This window comes from Caloenas nicobarica, chromosome 1 (genome assembly GCF_036013445.1).
Source record: "Caloenas nicobarica isolate bCalNic1 chromosome 1, bCalNic1.hap1, whole genome shotgun sequence".
In the NCBI taxonomy this organism is placed as follows: domain Eukaryota; kingdom Metazoa; phylum Chordata; class Aves; order Columbiformes; family Columbidae; genus Caloenas; species Caloenas nicobarica.
The window spans coordinates 191,321,576-191,343,614 of record NC_088245.1 but is presented as its reverse complement, the minus strand read 5'-3'; the positions used below and the strand labels follow the sequence as shown (position 1 = coordinate 191,343,614).

The 22,039-nt window shown below is 35.8% G+C and overlaps 1 protein-coding gene across 4 annotated transcripts in view; it reads left to right on the top strand.

Moving 5' to 3' along the window:
• The window catches only part of PDS5B (PDS5 cohesin associated factor B), a 138,546-nt gene that overhangs the window by 60,951 nt on the left and 55,556 nt on the right, over nucleotides 1–22,039 (top strand). For all 4 annotated transcript variants that reach the window (XR_010606464.1, XM_065638895.1, XM_065638905.1 and 1 more), the window contains exons 11-22: nucleotides 1,164–1,309; nucleotides 2,338–2,489; nucleotides 4,155–4,268; nucleotides 5,809–5,890; nucleotides 10,144–10,192; nucleotides 11,666–11,805; nucleotides 11,883–11,998; nucleotides 13,781–13,886; nucleotides 15,746–15,906; nucleotides 16,528–16,651; nucleotides 17,438–17,596; nucleotides 18,401–18,469. Coding sequence is in view for 3 of the 4 variants with exons in the window: in XM_065638895.1 (XP_065494967.1) it covers nucleotides 1,164–1,309; nucleotides 2,338–2,489; nucleotides 4,155–4,268; nucleotides 5,809–5,890; nucleotides 10,144–10,192; nucleotides 11,666–11,805; nucleotides 11,883–11,998; nucleotides 13,781–13,886; nucleotides 15,746–15,906; nucleotides 16,528–16,651; nucleotides 17,438–17,596; nucleotides 18,401–18,469 (1,418 nt within the window). In the remaining variant the exon portion in view is untranslated. The remainder of the gene's footprint in view (nucleotides 1–1,163; nucleotides 1,310–2,337; nucleotides 2,490–4,154; nucleotides 4,269–5,808; nucleotides 5,891–10,143; nucleotides 10,193–11,665; nucleotides 11,806–11,882; nucleotides 11,999–13,780; nucleotides 13,887–15,745; nucleotides 15,907–16,527; nucleotides 16,652–17,437; nucleotides 17,597–18,400; nucleotides 18,470–22,039) is intronic.

Genomic DNA, 22,039 nt, shown 5'->3' with positions numbered 1-22,039 from the left:
GTTTGTTTTAGTTTATTATGTTTTCCTGTGGAACAAAACTGGTTTTTGAGAGTCTTATTTGGATTTCAAATTTGATAACCTCCGTAAGTGCAAAGCTTTATTTCTTGATGCACTCTTTTGACACGTGTGCTGATAACCAGAAATGTTGATGGCCAGTATTTCAGATGAGAATTGAAAATTTTCACTGGTCGTTGAACAGTAATAAGAGAACAATAACCTCTGGTTATTTCATTCAGAGTAAACTTTGGATTTAAAATATTTTCTAATGTCCTCAGTGTTTCACTTATGTATGCTGTGTACAGTGATCTTAATCCCTTCTGTGTGTGTTTTCCTACCCGCTTATGCTTCTAATGAACCTAAAATACATGGTTCTAAAAGGCTAAATGAACTTTGCCCTTTTATTCTTTGTCAGCTTTCTAAAATGACAATAGATATTTAACATGTTTGACACTTCGAAGCAGAAAAGTTAAAATGTTCATAGTATAAGATTATTGATACTACCAAATAAGTAGCAATGGGCCAAAATAATCTCGAAAAATTGTTTTGAGTAAACCAGGATGTGTCTAAACAAGTATTTGTAGCTTGGTCAAAGAGCATGTTTTTGAAGTATGTCTCTTGATTTGTCACTGCTTACAATGGTTACATGGCTCACACTGGGAGGTGTTCCTGGAGCATGTGAACTAGATTCCTTGTGGATCATATAGAAGTTCAGATTAGGGGTGCAACTAATGTGCTTCAGCAACCAAAAGGGATGGAGTCTGCAGGAAGAGAGTAGTCTTTAGCCTGAAGTAAGACTTGAATGTGTGTATAGTGTGGATATGAAGTTCTCAGCACTGTCTGTTCAGCTCTACAGATCCAGTTCTGTTGGGCTATAATAGTGGCTAACGTAGACATAGCCTAACTATGATAAGAAGTCATAAAAATGTACCACATAATTCTTACTTCCATAATGCCTGAAATATTTATATAAAATTCTAAGCAAATAAAAAAAGTTTTACTGGCATTACAGTTAATCTTAGAGAAAACTATTGGTTTCTTACCGCTGGTCTTCAAAACAGTATAAAGTCATATTTTAGGCTTTTGTCAGTTGAGTATTGTCTAGAGAAAGAAAAGTAGCTGAAGTTATATACTTACAATGCACTATTTACTCTGTTTTTTTCCAGAATATCTTAAAGTAAGGTCACATGACCCTGAAGAGGCTATAAGGCATGATGTTATAGTATCCATAGTTACTGCTGCTAAAAAAGATCTTTTGCTTGTCAATGACCATCTGCTTAATTTTGTCAGAGAACGAACACTGGACAAGCGGGTAAGGCATAACGAGTACTAATAATGTCTGTGCATTATATTTCAAGACTGCAATTCAGCTTTTTAAAAAGCAATACTTCTAAAAAATGCTGAACTAATTCTAAAATGACTAATGAAAATGAATATAATGCAGAAAATTTTGAGGCATTCTATTTAATGAGGCATCTTTGGCCCCTCACTGGAATGGCAAATTTTTCATTGGGCTGTGTTTTTATTTAAGATAATATGATGATAAAACCAAACCAAAACAAAAAACCACACATACAAACCAACAAAAATAGGCAAAAACCCCCCAAACAAACAAACAAAAATCCAAAACAAAACACAAAGAAAGATGCCAAAAAATAGGCTGAAGCACAATAATATAGTTCTAGTTGTCTAGATTTAGTAAAATTTTTAAGTAAAATGAGACCCTTGTAAAACGTTCTAACATTTTTCATAAGATAATTTGCAAGCAGGTTTCAGAATGTATTGTAGATTACTGATGATAAATGTTCCGCCATCAGAGGTAGCTAGTTTACCTGCTTTTAATTAGATCATTGGAAGACTGCAAATCAGTGTAGTAGCTTTCAAATTTGAATAGTCTGAAGTTTAATTTAGCTATATTTCATTTTTGGTAAAATTTATAAGGTTTGCTGCTTATGTTAAAGCATGATAAATAAGGCTGTTGATGGCAAACTTTGAAAATTAATGTTATCACCTGATTTTTTTCATTTGTTGACCTGCTTTCCCCTGTTGCACCTATAATACAATTGCAAGTGTTCAGTATAGATCTGTGAGAAAGAGTGTTTGCTTAAATTTGTAACAATTCTAAATTCAAAAGGCATGCTTGCATAGTAGTTGTTGGTGTTGAAAGGTTTAGCATAATGTATATGATGCAATATATGTCCAAATGAGAATGTGTTGCACTTAGAATTCAATTTAACTTATTTTGGTGTAGAAAAGGAAGTACCTACCAAGTAATTCTTCAATCTTTTCAGTTTTGAGTTTTGAACTGCTTAACTGGGTACTATTTCTTTTTTTCTCAAGTGGAGAGTGAGGAAGGAAGCTATGATGGGACTTGCACAGATATACAAGAAATATTCATTACAATCAGAAGCAGGAAAAGAAGCTGCAAAACAGATATCATGGATCAAAGATAAACTTCTGCATATATATTATCAAAACAGTATTGACGACCGGTAAGTCAGTCGGAAAACTAGGCAGTTGGGTGGATACGTGTGTTAACTTATTACTCAGATTTGTTTTTCCTTTGCGCTTAAGTGCCGATCTTTTATGTGTTGATCCAATGTATAATCTCATACATCTGCAACCAAATGTTGTCTTGTGTTGATTTTTCCTACTTTTAAGACCTAAAGTGATTCTAAAGGGAGACATAGGTTGGAATATTTCAAAATTTTTAGCCGTACTTCACCACTGTTTCAGTAAAGGAGTGTTTTGCTTATATTTCAGTAGCTTACTGATTTTTTTTTTTTATGTTAGAACTCAGTAAAATTGCTTTAACATAGTTGCTTTAGATTTGCATGTTGTTCCTGTATGCTTTGAAGCTAAGTCTAGTACATGTAGTGACAATGGTGAAGGCATCTCTTTCTGCAGAAGGTTGGTTTTACTGTATGATAATAGCCATGATTTAGAGCCTTGTCCTGTATTTGTGGTGAAAGCGATGCTTCTGTCACACCTGCTATAGCCTCTTATATGGTTGTTTTTATTGAAAAATAAATGTAGCACATGGGAGAACTAGTTTGGAACTAGGCCACCTTGACTAATCAAGGCCATCTTGGTGGCTTTGGAAATGAACCTCTGGCCTTCACAGCATGGTGGGATGCAAATGGCATTGCAAACCCATACAATCCCTTCAAAAACTTGTGGACTTATTCATCTCGAAAATAAGCAATTATTTCTTGGTACCATGGAAGTAGACAGAACTGTCTGGATTATCAGATCTAATATCACCCACTCACATTTTTCTTAAACTTTACGATCTTAAACCAGCTGTGTTTGAGTTGTGACCACCCCCTCCAATTGCACGTGAGGGTATTTTCTCAGTTCTAGACTAAACATACCTGATGGTTTTTTGTCTCTTTACTCTGTCTTTTTATTGTTGACTTCAATTTGCAAAAAAGTCTTGGGCCTCTTGGTATTTAAGATTGCAACATGGGGTTAGTTTTGCCTTTTTTTTTTTTCCTTTTCAGTCTTTCCTACATAAGTGGCAGACTCAAATCTTTTTCTCCTTCTCTTTCCATATGAGGAATTTCCATGTTAGGGCAGAAGCTTTTTAATAATTTCTGTGTGAATACAGCTGTATTATTATTGCAGAAGCAAAAGAAATGAGTTAAAGTCAACCCTTGGGAAAGGGACTGAGGAGGAGTGGAGGGATGTCAGCTCCTTCTGATTAGTATCTGAATTCTTCTGGGCTTCATGATTGCATGTGATATAATCGACATGGTATTTCTTTGGAGGTGGGGGATGTCAGTTAATGAATTTACCCCAATACTGACCTGTAATGAAATTCACTGATAACATGTTTTTGGGCTGATGATTAAGAGACATTCTTCTCTAAAATCCTTTGGTTCCTATTTAGATTAATACATCTGATTTTGATAATGTCATCTCTTGATGTCCTACTGCTAACTTTAACATTACCTCTTCTGTAGTGATATATTTTTGATTAGTTTACACTGGGTTATATTGGAAGTTAAGTAACTTGACCTTTAGGTTTTTTGATAACCCCATCTTTGTATGCAACAACTGATTTCTTGATAAGTCTGAGAATTTTCAAATGAATGTTTCAGCAATTCAAGACCACTTTCTTGCTTTACAGTAAGTTTCTTAATCCTGTCTTTCAGATTACTTGTTGAACGTATCTTTGCTCAGTACATGGTCCCTCACAACCTGGAAACGAACGAACGAATGAAATGTTTATATTACCTTTATGCAACACTGGATTCAAATGCTGTGAAGTATGTGCTATTTTTGACTTCTTGCAAAATTATTTTTAATACAAATATTACTGTAAATTAGTTCTAAATTGTTATGAATAGCCTAAGCCAGTGGACAAAACTAGTTTATGAACTGTCAGAAAATAGAATGTAGCAATAGTATCTATATTTCTTGTGGGATTTTGGAAAAACAAAACAACAAACCAAGAAAAATTTAAAAAGCAAAAAAACTCCAAACCACCTGACAGGGTGTTTTCTAACAAGGTGTGATACCTCTTAACCATAAGCAGCTAAAAAGCTACGGTCAAACATCTGGCAAGAAGGTTGAATGCATGTCAGTCCTTTTATGTCTAAAAAGAGATAGCATAGATGGTAGTGTTGACCAGTCCTAAATCTTATCTGACTATTTCTCAATTCATATACTCCTTGTTTTAGCAGCCAGAGTGACGTAAAAGTCAGAAGGAATGACTTGTCTTTTGTCCCTCAATGTGTTTTGCTTACAGTTATGTTATGTGCCATCTCCAGCTTAAAATGGGTACATGTGCATGAATTTGACTAATTTTTTTTTTTGTTTTCTGCTATAATGTTCAGTTTGACTGAATTTAGTTTTACTTCAGTTTTCATTGAGTGACATTCAATCACTTTAAAATTGAACATAGTTTTTTCTCATGTGGGGGTCTAGAAGAAGCTTTGTATATCAAACAATGGCTTAAAACAAAACAAAGCCTTCAGATACTACAGAAACTGATCTTTGAATCCCCTAGATTTCTTGTATTATCTGCCTAAAGACATTACAACTGTAACAAACTAAAATTAAGAATATTGAAAAAAAAATGTTAGTGTTCTACTAAAAGTATAGGCTAAACAAACATGTAGAATTGCTTGTTTTAAGTACTTATTATTTCAGCCAACTAGTAACTTCTGAATTCTAGTTTTCATATGCAGCAGTACTCATTTTAAAGACATAGTATCTTCAGTTAGTTATACAGAACTGACCTTTTTACTTGTGGATTCTGGAAGTTTTTTAAATTAAGCTTCAACTTTTTTTTTTCCCTATATGGCTTTTTTACCTGGAAAGTGTGCCAGTTTTAAATTTTGTCTAATCTCTAATGCATCTCTTACAAGTCTTATCATGTCCACTTTTCACAATTTTCTCATTTACTAGCTGCTTTCTGTGTGCAAGAAAAACATTGTTTTGATGATAAAAATCTTGAACATCTGCTTTAGCCTGTTTCTTGGAATGTTTTTAGAAGTGATTTCATGCTTGTACAAATGAGTTCTTTATGGGTCAGACATCAGTTACTTCCTACTTCTTTTAAAAGTGGTGTGGTTAAGCATCTGTTTTTTCAAAATGTAATATGTCGAATCAAAGCCTAATATGACGAATTAAATTTTCCATATCATGGCATGAGGAACCATTTAGCCTTTGCTCACGCTGCAGTGAAATCTCAGGTGATAAGCACATTCCTGAGTCTGAAGTTGAAAAGAATTTAAAGGCTCTCGTTGGACACTTGTGTTATTTATTGATTAGATGACATTGACAACTTTTTTTTTTTTTTAGAGCATTGAATGAAATGTGGAAATGTCAAAATCTCTTACGACATCAAGTAAAGGATTTAGTTGACCTAATAAAACAACCTAAAGTGAGTTCAATTTATCTTTATCCTGCAGTGAATATGCAGTTTTACTTCAAAGAATAAACTATTTCTAATATCATTTGTTTGAATATCTCAAGCTTATTTTTAATGACAGAAAATATTGTGAAAGTTAACTGATATTCCATTAGATTACACTTGCAGTAGGAGGTGCGTATACATTTTGTCAGTAAAAGTGAAGAAGTAGGCCTGTGTTAGAAATTTTTGCAAGATTTTGCCAGTCTCTTGATGCTAAAATATGTACTCCCAATGTTTGATTTACATCTTGCCAGGATTTTAATGGCTCTTGAAAGAGGGGAAAAAACCAGTGTATTATTTTTGACTGCCAAATTAAGTAATTAAGAAAAAGTACTTCTACACCCTAACTTTTTATCTTATGTATGATTAGTAACATTCAATAAATTGAAATATTTTTATCCCAACAGGTTACTTGTTTCTCTTCCCTCTTGGAAACTTCTTAGATGTCATATTGGAGATTTAGACTGTAATTGAATTATTTGTTAACAAATTCACTCAGAAGGAAAAAATAAATATTTATTGATAATTTAGGATATTCTCATGAAGTAAAATTTAGATTTGTTTTAGTTAAATGTGTGTGCATACTCATATTTGGGGAAGAAAAATCCTAAGATGAAATTCTGGATATAATTTGGAATATGATTAGAACTTGACTTTAATGCCAAAAGTTTAATCTGATGCTTTTTTAAAAGAAATAATATATAGTAGTTGAGAAATTAGGTTTCCAGTCCAGACTTTCCCAAAATAGGAGGAATGCGGGTTGTGTTCTGTCTAGCGTTTTTGTTTTGGATAGGAGGCTTTTGGTTAATGTCAGTCTTAGAGGAGGGGAAAGCTGTCAGATGCCAGAGGATCCCAAATGCTCTTTGTGTAGTGGCTACAGCCAAAGACACTGCAGTGTCAGGTTTCTGCTGAATTAGTGAGCGACTTCTTGATCATGTGGTGGCAGCATCAGGGTTTACTGGCAAAAAAATGGGACTGTAAGCAAACCCAGTGTGTCTTTATAGGAACGTGCAGAAACAAATAATGTTCCTGAGGTGCATGCAGATATTGAAAAGTTAACCTGTCTTTGTGCTTCCATCCTTCAAATCCATGCTACATTGTTCTGTGACTATAAGTCTTTGAACTTGCCAGTACACTCTTTTTCTCATCTTAGAAAACCTTTCTGCCATTTAGTGGAACTGTTCAGGCTTTCTCCTGTTTTCCTCTTCAGGCTCTCCCCAGTGTAAGCACTATTGAGGAGACTGAAAATGTGTTAAGAAACTTTCCATTTCTGTTGATGATAATTTATCTTAATCTGAGACAGAACAGACATCAAATTTGCCTTTAAGATGAGTTACTTCTCTGAAGAGCAGAAGCACAAATCACAGGTCCTCTTGTTTTCTCCTACAGCAATGGTATTCAGTTAAACAAAATACACAAACTTGCCTATTCACATCTGGAAAAGTGGGTGAACGCTGGTTTGTCTGTATTAGCCTGTAAGCGTCATTTGGTGCAGATAAGCAGCTGTTCTGATGCTTCCATATAATGAATGCAAGATAATGTAGATAAAAGTGCCACTGTGGATCTTCTTAAAAAAAAGAAGTTTGATCTTCTTCAATCTATCATTTTTCTGTAGAGTTATACTACTAGAAGTTAAAAAGAATATTTCTGACTCAGGTTATTTTGTGTTTGGATAAATTATTAATAGTTTGCTCAATTTAAGGTCAGTTTTAATGGGAGCTTCAGCCAGTATCACAGAATCATAGAATGTTAGGGATTGGAAGGGACATCAAAAGATCATCCAGTCCAATCCCCCTGCCAGAGCAGGAACAGCTAGATGAGGTTACACAGGAATGTGTCCAGGTGGGTTTTGAATGTCTTCAGAGGAGGAGACTCCACAACCTCCCTGGGCAGCCTGTTCCAGTGCTCTGGCATCCTCACTGAGGAGAAGTTTCCTCTCATATTTAAGTGGAACCTCTTGTGTTCCAGTTTGAACCCATTACCCCTTGTCTTATCACTGGCTGTCACCGAGAAGAGCCTGGCTTCATCCTCGTGACGCTCACCCTTTATATATTTATAAACATGAATGAGGTCACCCCTCAGTCTCCTCTTCTCCAAGCTAAAGAGACCCAGCTCCCTCAGCCTTTCCTCATAAGGGAGATGCTCCACTCCCTTAATCATCTTTGTGGCCCTGCGCTGGACTCTCTCCAGCAGTTCCCTGTCCTTCTTGAACTGAGGGGCCCAGAACTGGACACAATATTCCAGATGAGGTCTCACCAGGGCAGAGTAGAGGGGAAGGAGAACCTCTCTCGACCTACTAACCACCCCCCTTCTAATACACCCCAGGATGCCATTGGCCTTCTTGGCCACAAGGGCACAATGCTGGCTCATGGTCATCCTGCTGTCCACCAGGACCCCGAGGTCCCTTTCCCCTACACTGCTCTCTAACAGGTCGTTCCCCAACTTATACTGGAAAGTGGGGTTGTTCCTGTCTAGATGCAAGACTCTACGTTTTCCCTTGTTATATTTCATTAAATTTTTCCCCGCCCAACTCTCTAGCCTGTCCAGATCTTGCTGGATGGCAGCACAGCCTTCTGGTGTGTCAGCCACTCCTCCCAGTTTGGTGCCATCAGCAAACTTGCTGACAGCGCGCTCTATTCCCTCATCCAAGTCATTGATGAATATATTGAATAATACTGGTCGCAGTACTGACCCTTGAGGGACTCCACTAGATACAGGCCTCCAACGAGACTCTGCCCCATTGACCACGACTCTCTGGCTTCTCTCCTTCAGCCAGTCCACAGTAAGACCAGACCAGTCAGAACCAAAGAAAGTCCACAGTACAGTTTTGGTATTTTTCTTCTGAGTTGCAAGAGGTGCAAATATGGAGATTCTGTGTCTGTTGACATCATTATTTGAATCCTGTAAACCAGATTTGATTTCGCTTTTTTCTGTCATTGTCTGAGCATTCCTGTTCAGCTGTGACAACAGCCCTGAAAACAGTGTTCTTCTGGCACTAAAAAGTCACAGAAAATTCTGCAGAAATACTTAATGGCTAGAATTATGTGCCAAGTGTCTGTGTCACAAGATAGTGAGGACATGCACTAAAAACCTTGTTTGTCTTAATCTCATGCTAAATTTTTTAAAATTATTTTGTCTACCTTAGAACACTACTTTGAAGATGATTAGGCTGGTTTCTTCACCGTACAGTTAAGGATTTCCTCTGTAATTTTTACTGATAATTCCTTAATATTTCCAACTTTAGTGCAATTCTATAAAACTTCCTGATCTGTAGAATACTGTGGATTACAACTAAAAGTGGGGAAAAAGTGTTTTGGGAACTAGTTTGTCCACCTTCAGTAGTAGGTAGTATGTTGTGGAAACATCACTTATTTGTTAGAAATATAGTCTCATAAAGAAAATATCCTTGCTATGGAGTTCTACTTGTGAAATTTGTTGTATTTTTTTATTCCTCTTCCATTTATTCAGTGTCAGAACTAGTTCTTAAGGAGGCTTTGCATGTGGAATTTGAAATTCTATACTGACAAAATGAAAATAAATGAGATTAAAAGTCTGTTTTTGGGTAACTTACTTTGCTTGTAAGGTGCTGTCGGGTGACTTTATATCAACAAGTTTCTCTGAAATCTAAGCTTCACAGGTATCCTGAAATGCTGCCAGGTTTTAATTTTTTTTTTTTTTAATTTTGTTGTCATTGTCCCTGATTATTACTTTCACAATTACACTGCTGTCATCTGCCTTCCTGGTTCAGCTGAACAGGAGCAGCAATTGTCTTATTATTGACTTGCTCTGTTCTTTACAATAAAGTGGAACTACTGCTGAGACTACTTAGAATCAATATCTGAACAAGAAGATAAAGTGAATTTAACACTTGCTGTTCATTTTATATTTAAAAACAAAGAGGCTTTAGATGGAAAACAGTTAAAGAAATAACCCATTTGTGCTGTTCATAAGTAATATAGTAGATTGAAAAGTAATAAAAATGTTTTACCTAAGTATATGTGAGAGTGAGTGATACTGCAGGTATGATCTACCTTTTGCTTACTGTAACTGTCCAGCATTAACTTTGCAGTGGTGGGTTTGATTTCTAACACACTGTGTTAGTAAAATGATGGGTGCTGACTTGTTGATAATGCATTACGGAATTTTGCTCACTCAGTATTCAAAGTGGAAATATATATAATGTAAAATTTTTACTTAATCCATTTTTCTTTTGTGACTTGCAGACAGATGCCAGCAGTAAAGCTATATTCTCAAAAGTGATGGTTATAACAAGTAAGTCAATTGAAGTATTTACACTGTCTAAAAACTACAGTTGAAATATATTGCTTTCTTGCTTTAAAAATCATTTGGGGTAAGTTTACTTTAAAAGTTTTGTGAGAGATAAAACTTAAGTAATGATAAACATAATGTAACAATATGCTTTAAAGAATTAAGACAACTGTAAGCAGGATTACTTCCTTACTGTAAAAAGTCTCCAGTGATGTAGTTTATAACATGACATTTTGACTGCATCTGTTGTGGACTAACTCAAAATTTAGATGATCTAGGGTGTGTCTGCTTTACCATTTGTTATAGAATGTGTGTTAACCGATGTAAACTAACCCACTAAACTGTCTACTAACTGACCTTTCTCTGAGGTGTTGGTATTGTAAGTGCTGCTGGGAGAATGCAAAAGAGTTTGGGTTTCAGTAGCAGGGAGGGCACTTTGGAAACTGAAGAACTTCCATGTAACCTGAACTCTCAGCAAAGAAAAAACCGCCAACCCCAAAGCAACACTTCTTGTACCCCCCAGACACCACCATGCCAATAGCGGTAAAACCAGTATGAAGAAGCATTAAAACCAGTACAAAGAAGAAAATCTTACTTTACAATTCTGAAATTTTGTTTTTAAGTCAACCTTTTTTTAAAAAAAGCCAACTGTTCTGGCAAAAAAAGACACTAGTTCAGGATATGTACATTTTTGAAAAAATGTGGAGGAAAACCTGCATCTTGCTACTTGGTTGGCCATGTTCCAAATCTTTTTTTTTTCCTTTTATTTATAACATAAAAGTTGATCACTTTGTAATTTTTCTGATTGTTTTAGTTCTGGGTTGCTTTTTAGAATAATAAAGAAATCAATATAGCAAAACAAATACTTAGTAGAACTTGTGTTGACCTAACTGTCCTGTAGTCCTATACCATTTTCTGTGCCAACTTTGCTTAACATCTCCTGTACCAAAACCGTGAGCATCTTAAATAGTATACTAATACTTTGCCAATAAATCGTCTTGCTATAATATAAAATGTAAATAAAAATTAATATTTAGCTTAAGAAATGCATTTTAAAAGCTTTTTTAAAATGTTGCAAGCTGTTGTAAAATTTACATTGAGTGAAGGAGTAATTTAGCAGAAATACCCTTGTGATGTTTACTTGTGATATCAGGTGATCTATATGCAGAGTATATTTTTTGAGTGTAGGCTTTGTATTCTGAGGTCAACTGCAGCTGTTAATATTAACAGGAACAAGGAGACTTGCTGAAAAATGAACGTGAAGGGTGAGAAAAGTAAATAGCCGGGGAGGTCTGTGGGCACACAAATCTCTAGAAATCAGTGTCCTCATAGATATGTCTGCACATGTTAAGGTGCTTTGTGGTTTTGTTTGTTTGGTTTTTTCCCCCACCCTTCTTGGTTAATGTTTCAAACTTGTGTAATTTATAATACTGACACTTATGAAGATAAATAGTAACTTATTTTGCTTATTTAAAGGAAACCTTCCAGATCCAGGGAAAGCTCAAGATTTCATGAAAAAGTTCACACAAGTTCTAGAAGATGATGAAAAAATAAGAAGTCAGTTAGAAATGCTTGTTAGCCCAACATGTTCTTGCAAACAGGCTGAAGGATGTGTGGTAAGAATTGTTTCTAAGATATGGAAATGTTTGGGGAACTGAATGGATTATAAATTTAATTGAAACTTATATTGCAGAGGGAAATAACAAAGAAGTTGGGCAACCCAAAGCAACCAACAAATCCTTTCCTGGAGATGATAAAGTTTCTTCTTGAGAGAATTGCTCCTGTGCACATTGATACTGAATCCATCAGGTATTTGTGTGTGTATGTTGATGGCTGCAGATCACAGGGCTTGAAATCGGGGTTTATCTCACCTTTAAGCACAAGCAGTAGTGGGTTGCACAGGTGCAGTTTAAGGCCTGGTGACCTGCAGTATTTTCTTCTGTTTTCCCTTGCTTAGGGTTTTTTGTGTCCTCCTCCACAATGTAGGCGCACTAACAACTGATTTGTCATTCAGCACAGCTGGGACAACCTGTCGATAAAAATGGATCTATTGCTGATGGGGGAAGTTTGGTTTGTGACTGCCTGACTTATTTTAAAATGAATTTCTGCCGATGGCTATTCATTGATTCTTTCCACTCAGAATATTAGCTCATAATGACATAAACAGTGATTTAACTGAGGAAGTCAAGATTGTAGTGGTGAAGCATCAAGACTTTAAGGAAGAGTAAGCCAGTGAAGTTATGGGGGGGGTGGGGGGGGGAAGTAATCGCTGAAATGATTATTTAACAGCTGTATTTGAGGTAAATGGTACCTTAGTAGAGACAATTAGTTCTTAATACTGGTAAATTCTTATCTGTTAATTCCAACTGTAGTAAATTGAGTTTTAAATACTTGAGATTTCCAGTTTCTGCCTGTTACACCTGCTACATAATGGACCCATTGAGCTTTCACTTAAAAGGTTGTTTCTCATTTTGGATTACGTACAATGTGTAGCTGAATTTTCACTTAAAATTTGAAAACACCTTTTTTTCACATTCACAGAAGCAATATAAAATGTATATTTAAAGTAATATTCACATGTGGCAATAAGCTGTAATATTTATTTCACAGTCTATCTACTGACTGACTGCCATACAGTAAACAAGAAAAAAGAAAGAAAAAAAGGCAAAAAAAGCCACAGAATTGGTCTTCTCTGATCTTTGTAAAATTTCACTAAACTTCTTCGTTTTTGAGACTCAGACTGTCTGTTTTTTTTAATAGATGGCCATTTTTGTCCAATTAGGGGCAGAAAAAAAATACAAGTCTGGGAAGTCTGACTAGGAATTCTCTTCCTTGGTTTGCTACTGGTTGGTTGTGTTTTGGTTGTTGGTTTTGGTTTTTTTGTTTGTGGGGGTTTTTTGTTTGTTTGGGGTTTTGGTTTGGTTTTTGTGGGGGTTTTTTTTTTGTTTGGAGAATTTTTTTTTCTCTAAATGTCATTTACAGGATGTACATAAGGAATATTCTGAATATTGTTCAGTTCTTGATAGGGAAGCTGCCTACAGCACTCGCTAATAGGGTCATTTGGATAATCACAATTTTCCTTTCTTGGATACAGTATAACAAAAAAAAGAAGCATTACTATCAAGGTGAAATATGCAGGAGATAGGTCTCTTAAATTTTTCATCAGCCCTTAACACAGCTGTGTAATGGTTATTTTTTTTCCTCTTGGTTGTAGACTAAGCATTATAAACAAGTTATTTTTCCATCAGTTATTAAGAATCCATAGCAACTAGTAACCTCACCATAATTCTTACCTGAATTTTTCTTGTAATGCTCAAATTGTTTTCTTATTTTGGTTATCCTTCCAGAGTAATTTGTATATAGTTCTTAATTCATTAGGAATAAATATTTTTTGACTGACTGCTTCATAAGCTTTGATTTAGATAGGAGATGAGGACAACCAGATTGTGTATGTAGCAGACATATTTGTTTTAGAACAAGCTTATGTTTTAAATAAGTTGCTTTAAAAAGATTATATCTTAGACTTATGGAAATGGTCACACATGGTGCAATTGCAGTGAACACGAGGCCATGTTTTGTTTTTCTTTTCAGTGCCCTTATCAAGCAAGTGAACAAGTCTATAGATGGAACAGCAGATGATGAAGATGAGGGTGTGCCTACTGACCAGGCAATCAGAGCAGGGCTTGAATTGCTTAAGGCAAGTAAACTCCTGGTGGCCAGTGAGCATGTAAAACTGTCTGAAGCAATCTAGTTAAGATAAATTTTTAATTAGCACTCAGTATCATTAATCATAAGCACGTGGTGGCTATCTGGAAGAATATTGGTTTGGTTTTTGTTCTCTTTGCTCATCTTATGTGTCGCATAAGTATGGTTATTGTATAAATCATTTGGAAGTTTTTCTGGAATCAAAAGTAGTTGTGTGTGTGACATCAGCAGCTGAGTTTTGATTATTGAGCGTGAATTCAGCAGTTTGTGAATACAGTTGTACTACTTCTGGAACTGTACTTGTATATCACTACAGTACTGTGGCTCCTCTGAGTTCCTCATAAATTGAGGTCCTATCTATTTCAACTATGTGTAATCTTTGAGACTCAGTTAACATAGCAAACCCCATCAAGATGCATTTCTGGGAACACTGTACAAAATTTCTTACTCTGTTCTTCCTTTTTCCTAGGAGGAAAAGGGCCAATCACTGTGTTATTTACAAATGCTACTAAAAGCGTGAAACTTTTAAAATGCAACTATATTTGCCTTTTTTGTTTCACTTAATCTCTCTCAAAGACTTCAGGCTAACAGCACTATGTAGTGTCAGCTGTGTGCAGAAAGGTACTTGTGCCATAGTACCCCCTCAGTTATACAGTACGGTTGGGAAAATTCCAGCTATGGATTGACTTCAGAGACCTCAGAATCTAAAGGACTCGCATGCTGATGTATTCAGAATATCTTAGATCAGCTAAGGGCCTAGTAGATGTGAGAGCATGTGAGTCTTTAGCCAGATGTATATGTTTAGATAAAAGTGCAAAAAGCCAGTAGCGCAAATCTGAATAAGAATGAATTGTGTCACGAAGGACTCTATATTTGAAAGAAGGCTTCCAGGTCAGTATTTGCATATTCATATGGACTGGCATGACACCTTTAAGGAAGAGGAGGAAGATTGTCCTGAAGAAGATGGTCTGTATATCGTGAGAATAATCCAGAAGGGACAAATGTGGGAGTCCAGAAAAGAGAATTCCATACATCGAAGTGAGAAGGAAGGTAGCCTGGTGAAAACAGAACACTGTGTGTGAAGAAGTGCCTAGATTTCAAGGATTGTTTCTTTGCCATGGGTCAGAATATCATATGGAAAGAGACTAATAATCAACAGCCACTTAAAAATGAAGGCAAACTTTCAGGGAGGATCAAATGAGGACTTTTAATTTTTTTTAATGTGGGAGAACTGTCATACTTGAAAACAGAGTCTAAGACTCTGAAGGAGAGGTACGGGATCTGGAAAGCTGCTGTGGAAAGCTTGAGGGACTAGAGACCCTATGGGGTATGCCCCTATTACTGTTTTAGAGTTAGGAATTTCAGAGCACAACTAGTTGTTCCACTTAGCAAACAAGCACGAAGTCTGAGAGCACACAAGCTGGATTCCTTCTAGAGAAATAAAATTCTGGGCTTCAGAAACGCATGTTGTGTTGCAGTGGCTAAAGTGAGTTCAGTCAGTCTAGAAATACTCTGAAGTAAACCCCCTGAAATGTGAATATTGCTTCCTTAGCATCACCTGTGTTTCTCTTAAGACCTGCTTCTGCTGTAACCCAGTACTTGCTAATGTAGATGTAGCCACTGAAAAGTACATGTTCACAATAACAGGAGAAGAAATTGACACGGGAGAAATAAGTTAAAACTTATGAGATCATGTGTAAGGAGAGGGACATTTAGGAAGACTGGAAAAAAAAAAGTCAGAGAAAGATAAATGTGGATCATGTGACAAAACCAGGCAGAGTATTATAGATATTCCAGCATGGCAGTGGCCTTTAAAAAAATATTAACGCAGCTTTCCTCTTATTTTGGCAGGTACTTTCATTTACGCACCCTATCTCATTTCATTCAGCTGAAACTTTTGAATCTCTCTTGGCTTGCTTAAAAATGGATGATGAAAAAGTGGCAGAAGCTGCATTACAAATTTTCAAAAATACAGGGAGTAAAATTGAAGAAGACTTTCCTCATATACGATCGTGAGTTCTATATCTTACTCTGAGTAGTGTTCTTTACTGTATGGGATTTTGGAAGATCTCATTCTTTCTTTTGTGTGCTGTAACATTATCCTGCATTCTTTTGGAAGGAAGTGTTACTTCAGATAAAACAGCAAAGAGATTGTAAGGACTTTAAAATGCAGTACTTTTTGAAGAACGGAAGTGAAATGAATATATCTAAGGTAGTGACAGCTGATATGCCACTGATGCTATTACAATTTCTATCATTGCCCTTCAGAATTACTTATGTTTTTTCCTAAATTAAATACTTGGCAATGTAAAAACATTCTTTGCAGTTCAATGAAAATGTGTAGACACAAATATTTCCAAAGCAATGTTTAGTAACTTGTGCAGATAAAGTCTTTGTTTTGCTACATTTTATCAACAAAAAACAGGGCTGTTTTTTTTTTACTTGCAAGCCATGTAAATACTTTCTTTTCTTTCTTTGAAGAAATTGCCAAAACCAAAAGAGTTAGCACTTTTGCAGAGGTGGTGTGTTCTGTATATGTATATCTGTACTTTTTTGCTAGCTTGATATTTTGGTAGATTTTTGATTTGTGAAAAGGTACTTATCTCTTTTTTTTTTTTTTTTTTTTGTGTAAGTGCTTTGCTTCCAGTGTTGCATCATAAAGCTAAAAAGGGACCCCCTCGTCAAGCCAAGTATGCTATTCACTGCATCCATGCAATATTTTCCAGTAAAGAAACACAGTTTGCACAGATATTTGAGGTAAAATTAACATATTTAAGTTACTTTTTATTACTCTCTTATATTGAATATATAAACTAAGGATTGTAGTGGCAATTTATATGGTAAGATCTTCCAAATTTAGAAAACATATTTTTCCTCTTTCCCTTTGTTCTCATATAGTTTGGCCTGAAAAATAGTAGTAAATAATGGTTTTTAGTATCCCATGATCTGTCTTGTTTAGGGTCATGTATTTTAACAGACAATAGAGTAAAACAAAATGTTGGACCATCTGCTAGAGCCAAGAACTACTTATGGAAAGAGGAACTATACACCACTCCTCCCCTTTGTTGGGTCTGGCATAAAGAATTGAAATTGTTACAGAAATTATGGAAAACTGAGTTATGGTAGAGACTATTTAACTAGATTTTATAGTTATGGCCACAAATGTACATTTTAATTAGTGACCATCAGCCTTTTATCTTGAAGGCTGAATTGTAGTCCATTACTGATGTTGCCTTCTTGAGGTACAGTATGCCCACTTCTTCAACAAGAAAAAGTGGGGTTTTTTTCCCAGACAGTCCTGCTTGAGCTGCCACTTTTTGACCTACCCAGATGTGTAAAACGTTTTATCTTTCTTGATTTTTCTTTTGATTTGTAGACTTGCAGGGTTGGTGAATGTGTCTTTAAATCTAAATAGTTAATAGTTCTTTTAAAACTATATTTCTGAACTAGACATGGACAACTTGGTAGAGAACTCTCCCCACGCTTCCCTCAATAAGACATAGATGATACCAGTAACACCTGAATTTGTTGCCTTTATTCTAGCCACTCCATAAAAGTCTGGATCCGAGCAATTTTGAGCATCTCATTACACCGTTGGTTACTATTGGCCATATAGCCATGCTAGCGCCTGACCAGTTTGCTGCCCCTTTGAAATCTTTGGTTGCCACTTTTATTGTTAAAGATTTGCTAATGAATGATAGGGTAAGTATTTTTAAAACCTTGTTTTAAGATTCTACTTCTCCTGTGGGAAGATACTCAGCAAGTACTTGTCAAAATTTTTGGCTTGCTTCTTCTTCTTTTAGTATATGGCTGACTTTTGGATTTCCATGAGTACTGATTGACCCAATTGAAAACCCACAGTACAGGAAAGGAGATAATACTAATTTTGGTAGTCCTTACAAAAGCGACAAGCTGTATATAGCACAGCATTTGATCACTCCTGACTTGCCTTTTGTTAAGAATGGGAAAACTGTTGCTTGACTTCACTCACTAAGTGTCTTGTCTTGAGCAAGCCAGTTGTTTTTAGGAAGTATAGAGCATTTGAAACTAAAATACACTATTTAAATGGGAGAATGTGAATTTCATTTTTTCTGATAATTCTGTATTGATAGTGATGATAAAGTGAGAAAAATAATTAGTGCGTTGTCAGCCACTGTTTAGGGAAAGATGTACTGTCTAAAGCTATGTGCCTGAGGTTCCAATGTAGTGGATATGGAAAGTGGAACTTATTTTCAAAGCAATGGCTATTACACTCTAAAGCAATAGTTCTCAGGTAATAACAACAACAACAAAACCCTTGTCTGCTGTTAGATTTGCTGATGCTTGAGTGGTGAGGTCAGAACAGGATCTCACTTCTGTACTGGTTACTTCTATAAAATCCAGCAGGCACAGTGCAAACCAGTGAGTGCTGCTGTATTGTTTTCAGAAGCAAACAGAAAAGAGGAGATTACAGCAGGTTTCACTGAAGAGTAACAGTGCTGTAACTAAGTGTAACATTTGGTTTAGCTTCCAGGAAAAAAGACAACAAAGCTTTGGGTCCCAGATGAAGAAGTGTCTCCTGAAACGCTTGTTAAAGTAAGTAGCACTTACTATATTTTCATGTGATCGTATGTATAATAAAGACAGTTAAATATCTAAATTCCTAAAGGTGGCAACTGCTGTTGTTCTGTTTCCTTGTCACCTTTCTAACAGTAAAAAAGTTGTTACTATTTTTAAATTGAGGATCTTATCAGAATATACATTTTTGGATTGCCAGAAGAAAATAATTTGCTTTCGGGAGCATCTGCTTTTTTTACTTTTATAAACAAATTTGTCTGTACACTATATTGAATTTTTATTATAGCTTATTATAGACTTAGGTTTGGTGTGCAACAATTAAGTATTCCAGATATTGTCACAGTTAAAGTAAAATTATTTTTTTCTCTCCTGTTTAACATAGCAGTTAAATACCCTAGAGACTTTTTAAAAGGGCTTTTCTTTTTCTTTTGAATTTTTTTTGTTTTTTTTTTTTTTTTTTTTTTTTGTTTTTTTTTTTTTTTTGTTTTTGGTTTTTTGTTTTTAGGACATTCCAATAAACTTGCAATGCCCTTTTGGAATAAAGACAAAAACCTGTTCTTGGATTTGTCAGTTTCCTCAAATAAATATCTGTTTCATTGCTTTTTCACTGTGGACAATGTGTACTAGAGAAAAAACTAGTTTTAAAAAAATCACATTAAAAATGTGGTGTGTTGTGGGGGTTTTTGTTGTTGTTGTTTTTTCTTTTTTTTTTCCTTGTCATCTCAAGCTTTTCTTTTTTTTGAGCAAGTTTGTTATTATTCCTGGACTTGGTAATAGATATTCTCAATCAGTTTTTCACTCAATCAGAAATACATTTACACTGTGGAAAATACACCCTGTGTCTCTGTTTTGAAATGCCCTTCAGAACAGGGCTATGCTTTCACATTTTCTTTTAGAATTAAAGAGATGCAGGTACTTTGTAGTATGCTGTTTCTAAATTAATTACAGCAGTCATTTAATTTCCAGTGCCTTTTGAATAAAGTTGCTCTGATGGTTTTAAGAAGTTCTTTGCCTTCCCTCTTGAAGTCGTTAAACTCTTTGTAACGTACCACCTTCTCTGCTGGTTTAGTGAGTGCTTTGGTTTCCAGCTTGGTACAGAACTCATTACTGGAAGTTCTCAGTTGTGTTTGGAGTTGATTTGTTAGCTTTTAATTCGTTCAACTACAGCAAGGGTATTTTTCATATTTGTGTGATCCCATAGTTACATAGTACACTCCAAAAACTGTTAAAAAATGCATGTCTCTCTTCATTTCATGAACTGCTAGTTTAAAATTGACATGCTTTCACTTCAATGATTATACATGTAACTTCAAGCAGTAAATACTAGTTGTCTTTTTTTTATGATTTGTGAAGCTATAATGTCTCTCTAAAATGCACTTTTGTGTTAATAAATCTTTTCGTACAATTAGCTATTTGGAAGGGAATTGGCTGATAGAAAATCTTAAGGCAACTGAGAGTTGAAGCCAAGCCTGAAAGCTGTAAGAAGCATTTATTGGCAAGTGAAAACACGTTATTGTGAAAATTGATCTGCAAATTTAATTAGCATTTATTACTACTGAGAAGCCTGTATTTAATGAATGCTTCAGGCCACACCATTGGTTTATAAACAAATCTCGCTGACAGCCTATTTTTCTTTACTCTGGTTTTAAAAGCCTTTTTTAAAACGCTCCCGTTTGTAACATAACTGTATGATATATCTAAGGGGGATCTTAAAACTAGGAAGTTTAAGTATGAAAGGGGGAGGGACTAATGAAAAATTAAAGTATTGTGCAGCCTAACAGATGTAGACTGATACAGGCTCTCCTTAGTTTTGGATGTTAAATCTGAAATGAAATTGTACCTGTAGAGAAATGTTTCAGTGCAGTATTAAATATGACTTGGATTAGTTATTGTGAGAGTTAGACTTGAATTCTTACAGCAGACACTCCAGTGCCAGGTGTGAAGCCGTAATCTCTCTTGACAGTGGCCAGTACTGAATGCTTGTATGCACCATGCAGTGGACTGAGACTTATGCAGCAGCAGTGATATTTCTTGTTTCCTTCTATGTACACTGCAATAGAAGGTTCCTCATCCTATTTTTCTAATTGTGCTTTAAGTGGGCGTTATTTAATTTTTCACTATTGCACAAACCTGCAGCATTGGTGGCTCTGAAAACTGAAGTAGTAGAATCCTGAGCCAGCTGTTGTCATAGTGTTGATGCAGTAGGAAGATGGTGTTTCTAGGATCACTGCATGGGATGGGAGCCCATTATACTTCTACAACAGAGGCATGATGATAACCTCTAGATCAGAGAAAAGGCTTGTAATTACCTGTTGATTATTTTTAATTGTTAAATTTAATATTAAAAAGTAATATGTATTCACTAATGACAGTTTACATAAAGCTAATAATTAGTTTTCTCATGTGACAAATCAGAGATCTGTCATGTTATATTCACTACTTCAGAAAGAAATGGGCATATCCTATTACTTTTGCTTGCAATTAGCATACATGTAATTTGTGTTGTGCTGCTAAGTCTGGTACAGAGCAGTCATGTGTGGCCTTTGATATGGCTCTGACCCACATTTTACTTTTACTTTCTTGGTATTTTCATGTTGTATATAATGATTTTAATCTCAGAGGAGAATTCTAGGCTCGTGGGACACAAATTGAAACAAGAGGTTCGGATTGGATATGAGAAAAAAACCAGAACAGTCAGGCAATGGAACAGGTTGCAAGAATTTGCAGGTTGCCAAGAGAGCCTGTGCAATCTCCATTCTTGGAGGCTTTCAACACAACAGTGGATAAAACTGAGACCAACATGGTCTGACTTGATACCTGACCTTCCTTTGAGCAGGAGATTGAACTGGAGACCTCCTGACACTCCTAACTGGAATTATCCTTTAATAGTTACCCTATTTGGCTGCAAAGAAAAGGTTAAAACATGAGGGCAGTGCAAACTTATGTCATGTTTATTTAAGTCTTCAGGTACCCAGAAGCAGTGATTGGGGGAATTCTCATGCCTGTACTAATTACATGGGAATGCTTAGCTCTGAGGGGCTGCTGGAATGTCATCACAACGTCATGAACACCAGCAAAGAAACAGGGAACATAGTGGGCTCAGAGGAAAATTCTGAAGGAGTTGGGATTTGGACTTGCTACATAGAAGGAAGCGTAGAGTAGATTTGGACAGTAAAATTGGAGGAAGGAAATTGTGGAAGGGAAAGAGAGAAGCAAACCTTAAAATTGAAGTTGCTCGGGAGTTGACCAGAGATGTCGGGGCACAAAGTAGAATGTGGCTGTTCCCTGGCTGAATACATCATTTACTTGAAGATTAAATAGAGCTGGGACGTTTATGTCCTCTCAACAAATGGAAAGTATTAATGGTTACACATCATCATAGAATCATAGAATTGTTTCAGTTGGAAGAGACCCTTAACATCATCGAGTCCAACCATAACCTAACTCTGGCACTAAACCATGTCCCTAAGAACCTCATCTAAACGCCTTTTAAACACCTCCAGGGATGGTGACTCCACCACTTCCCTGGGCAGCCTGTTCCAATGCCTGACAACCCTTTCCATGTAGAATTTTTTTCCTAATATCCAA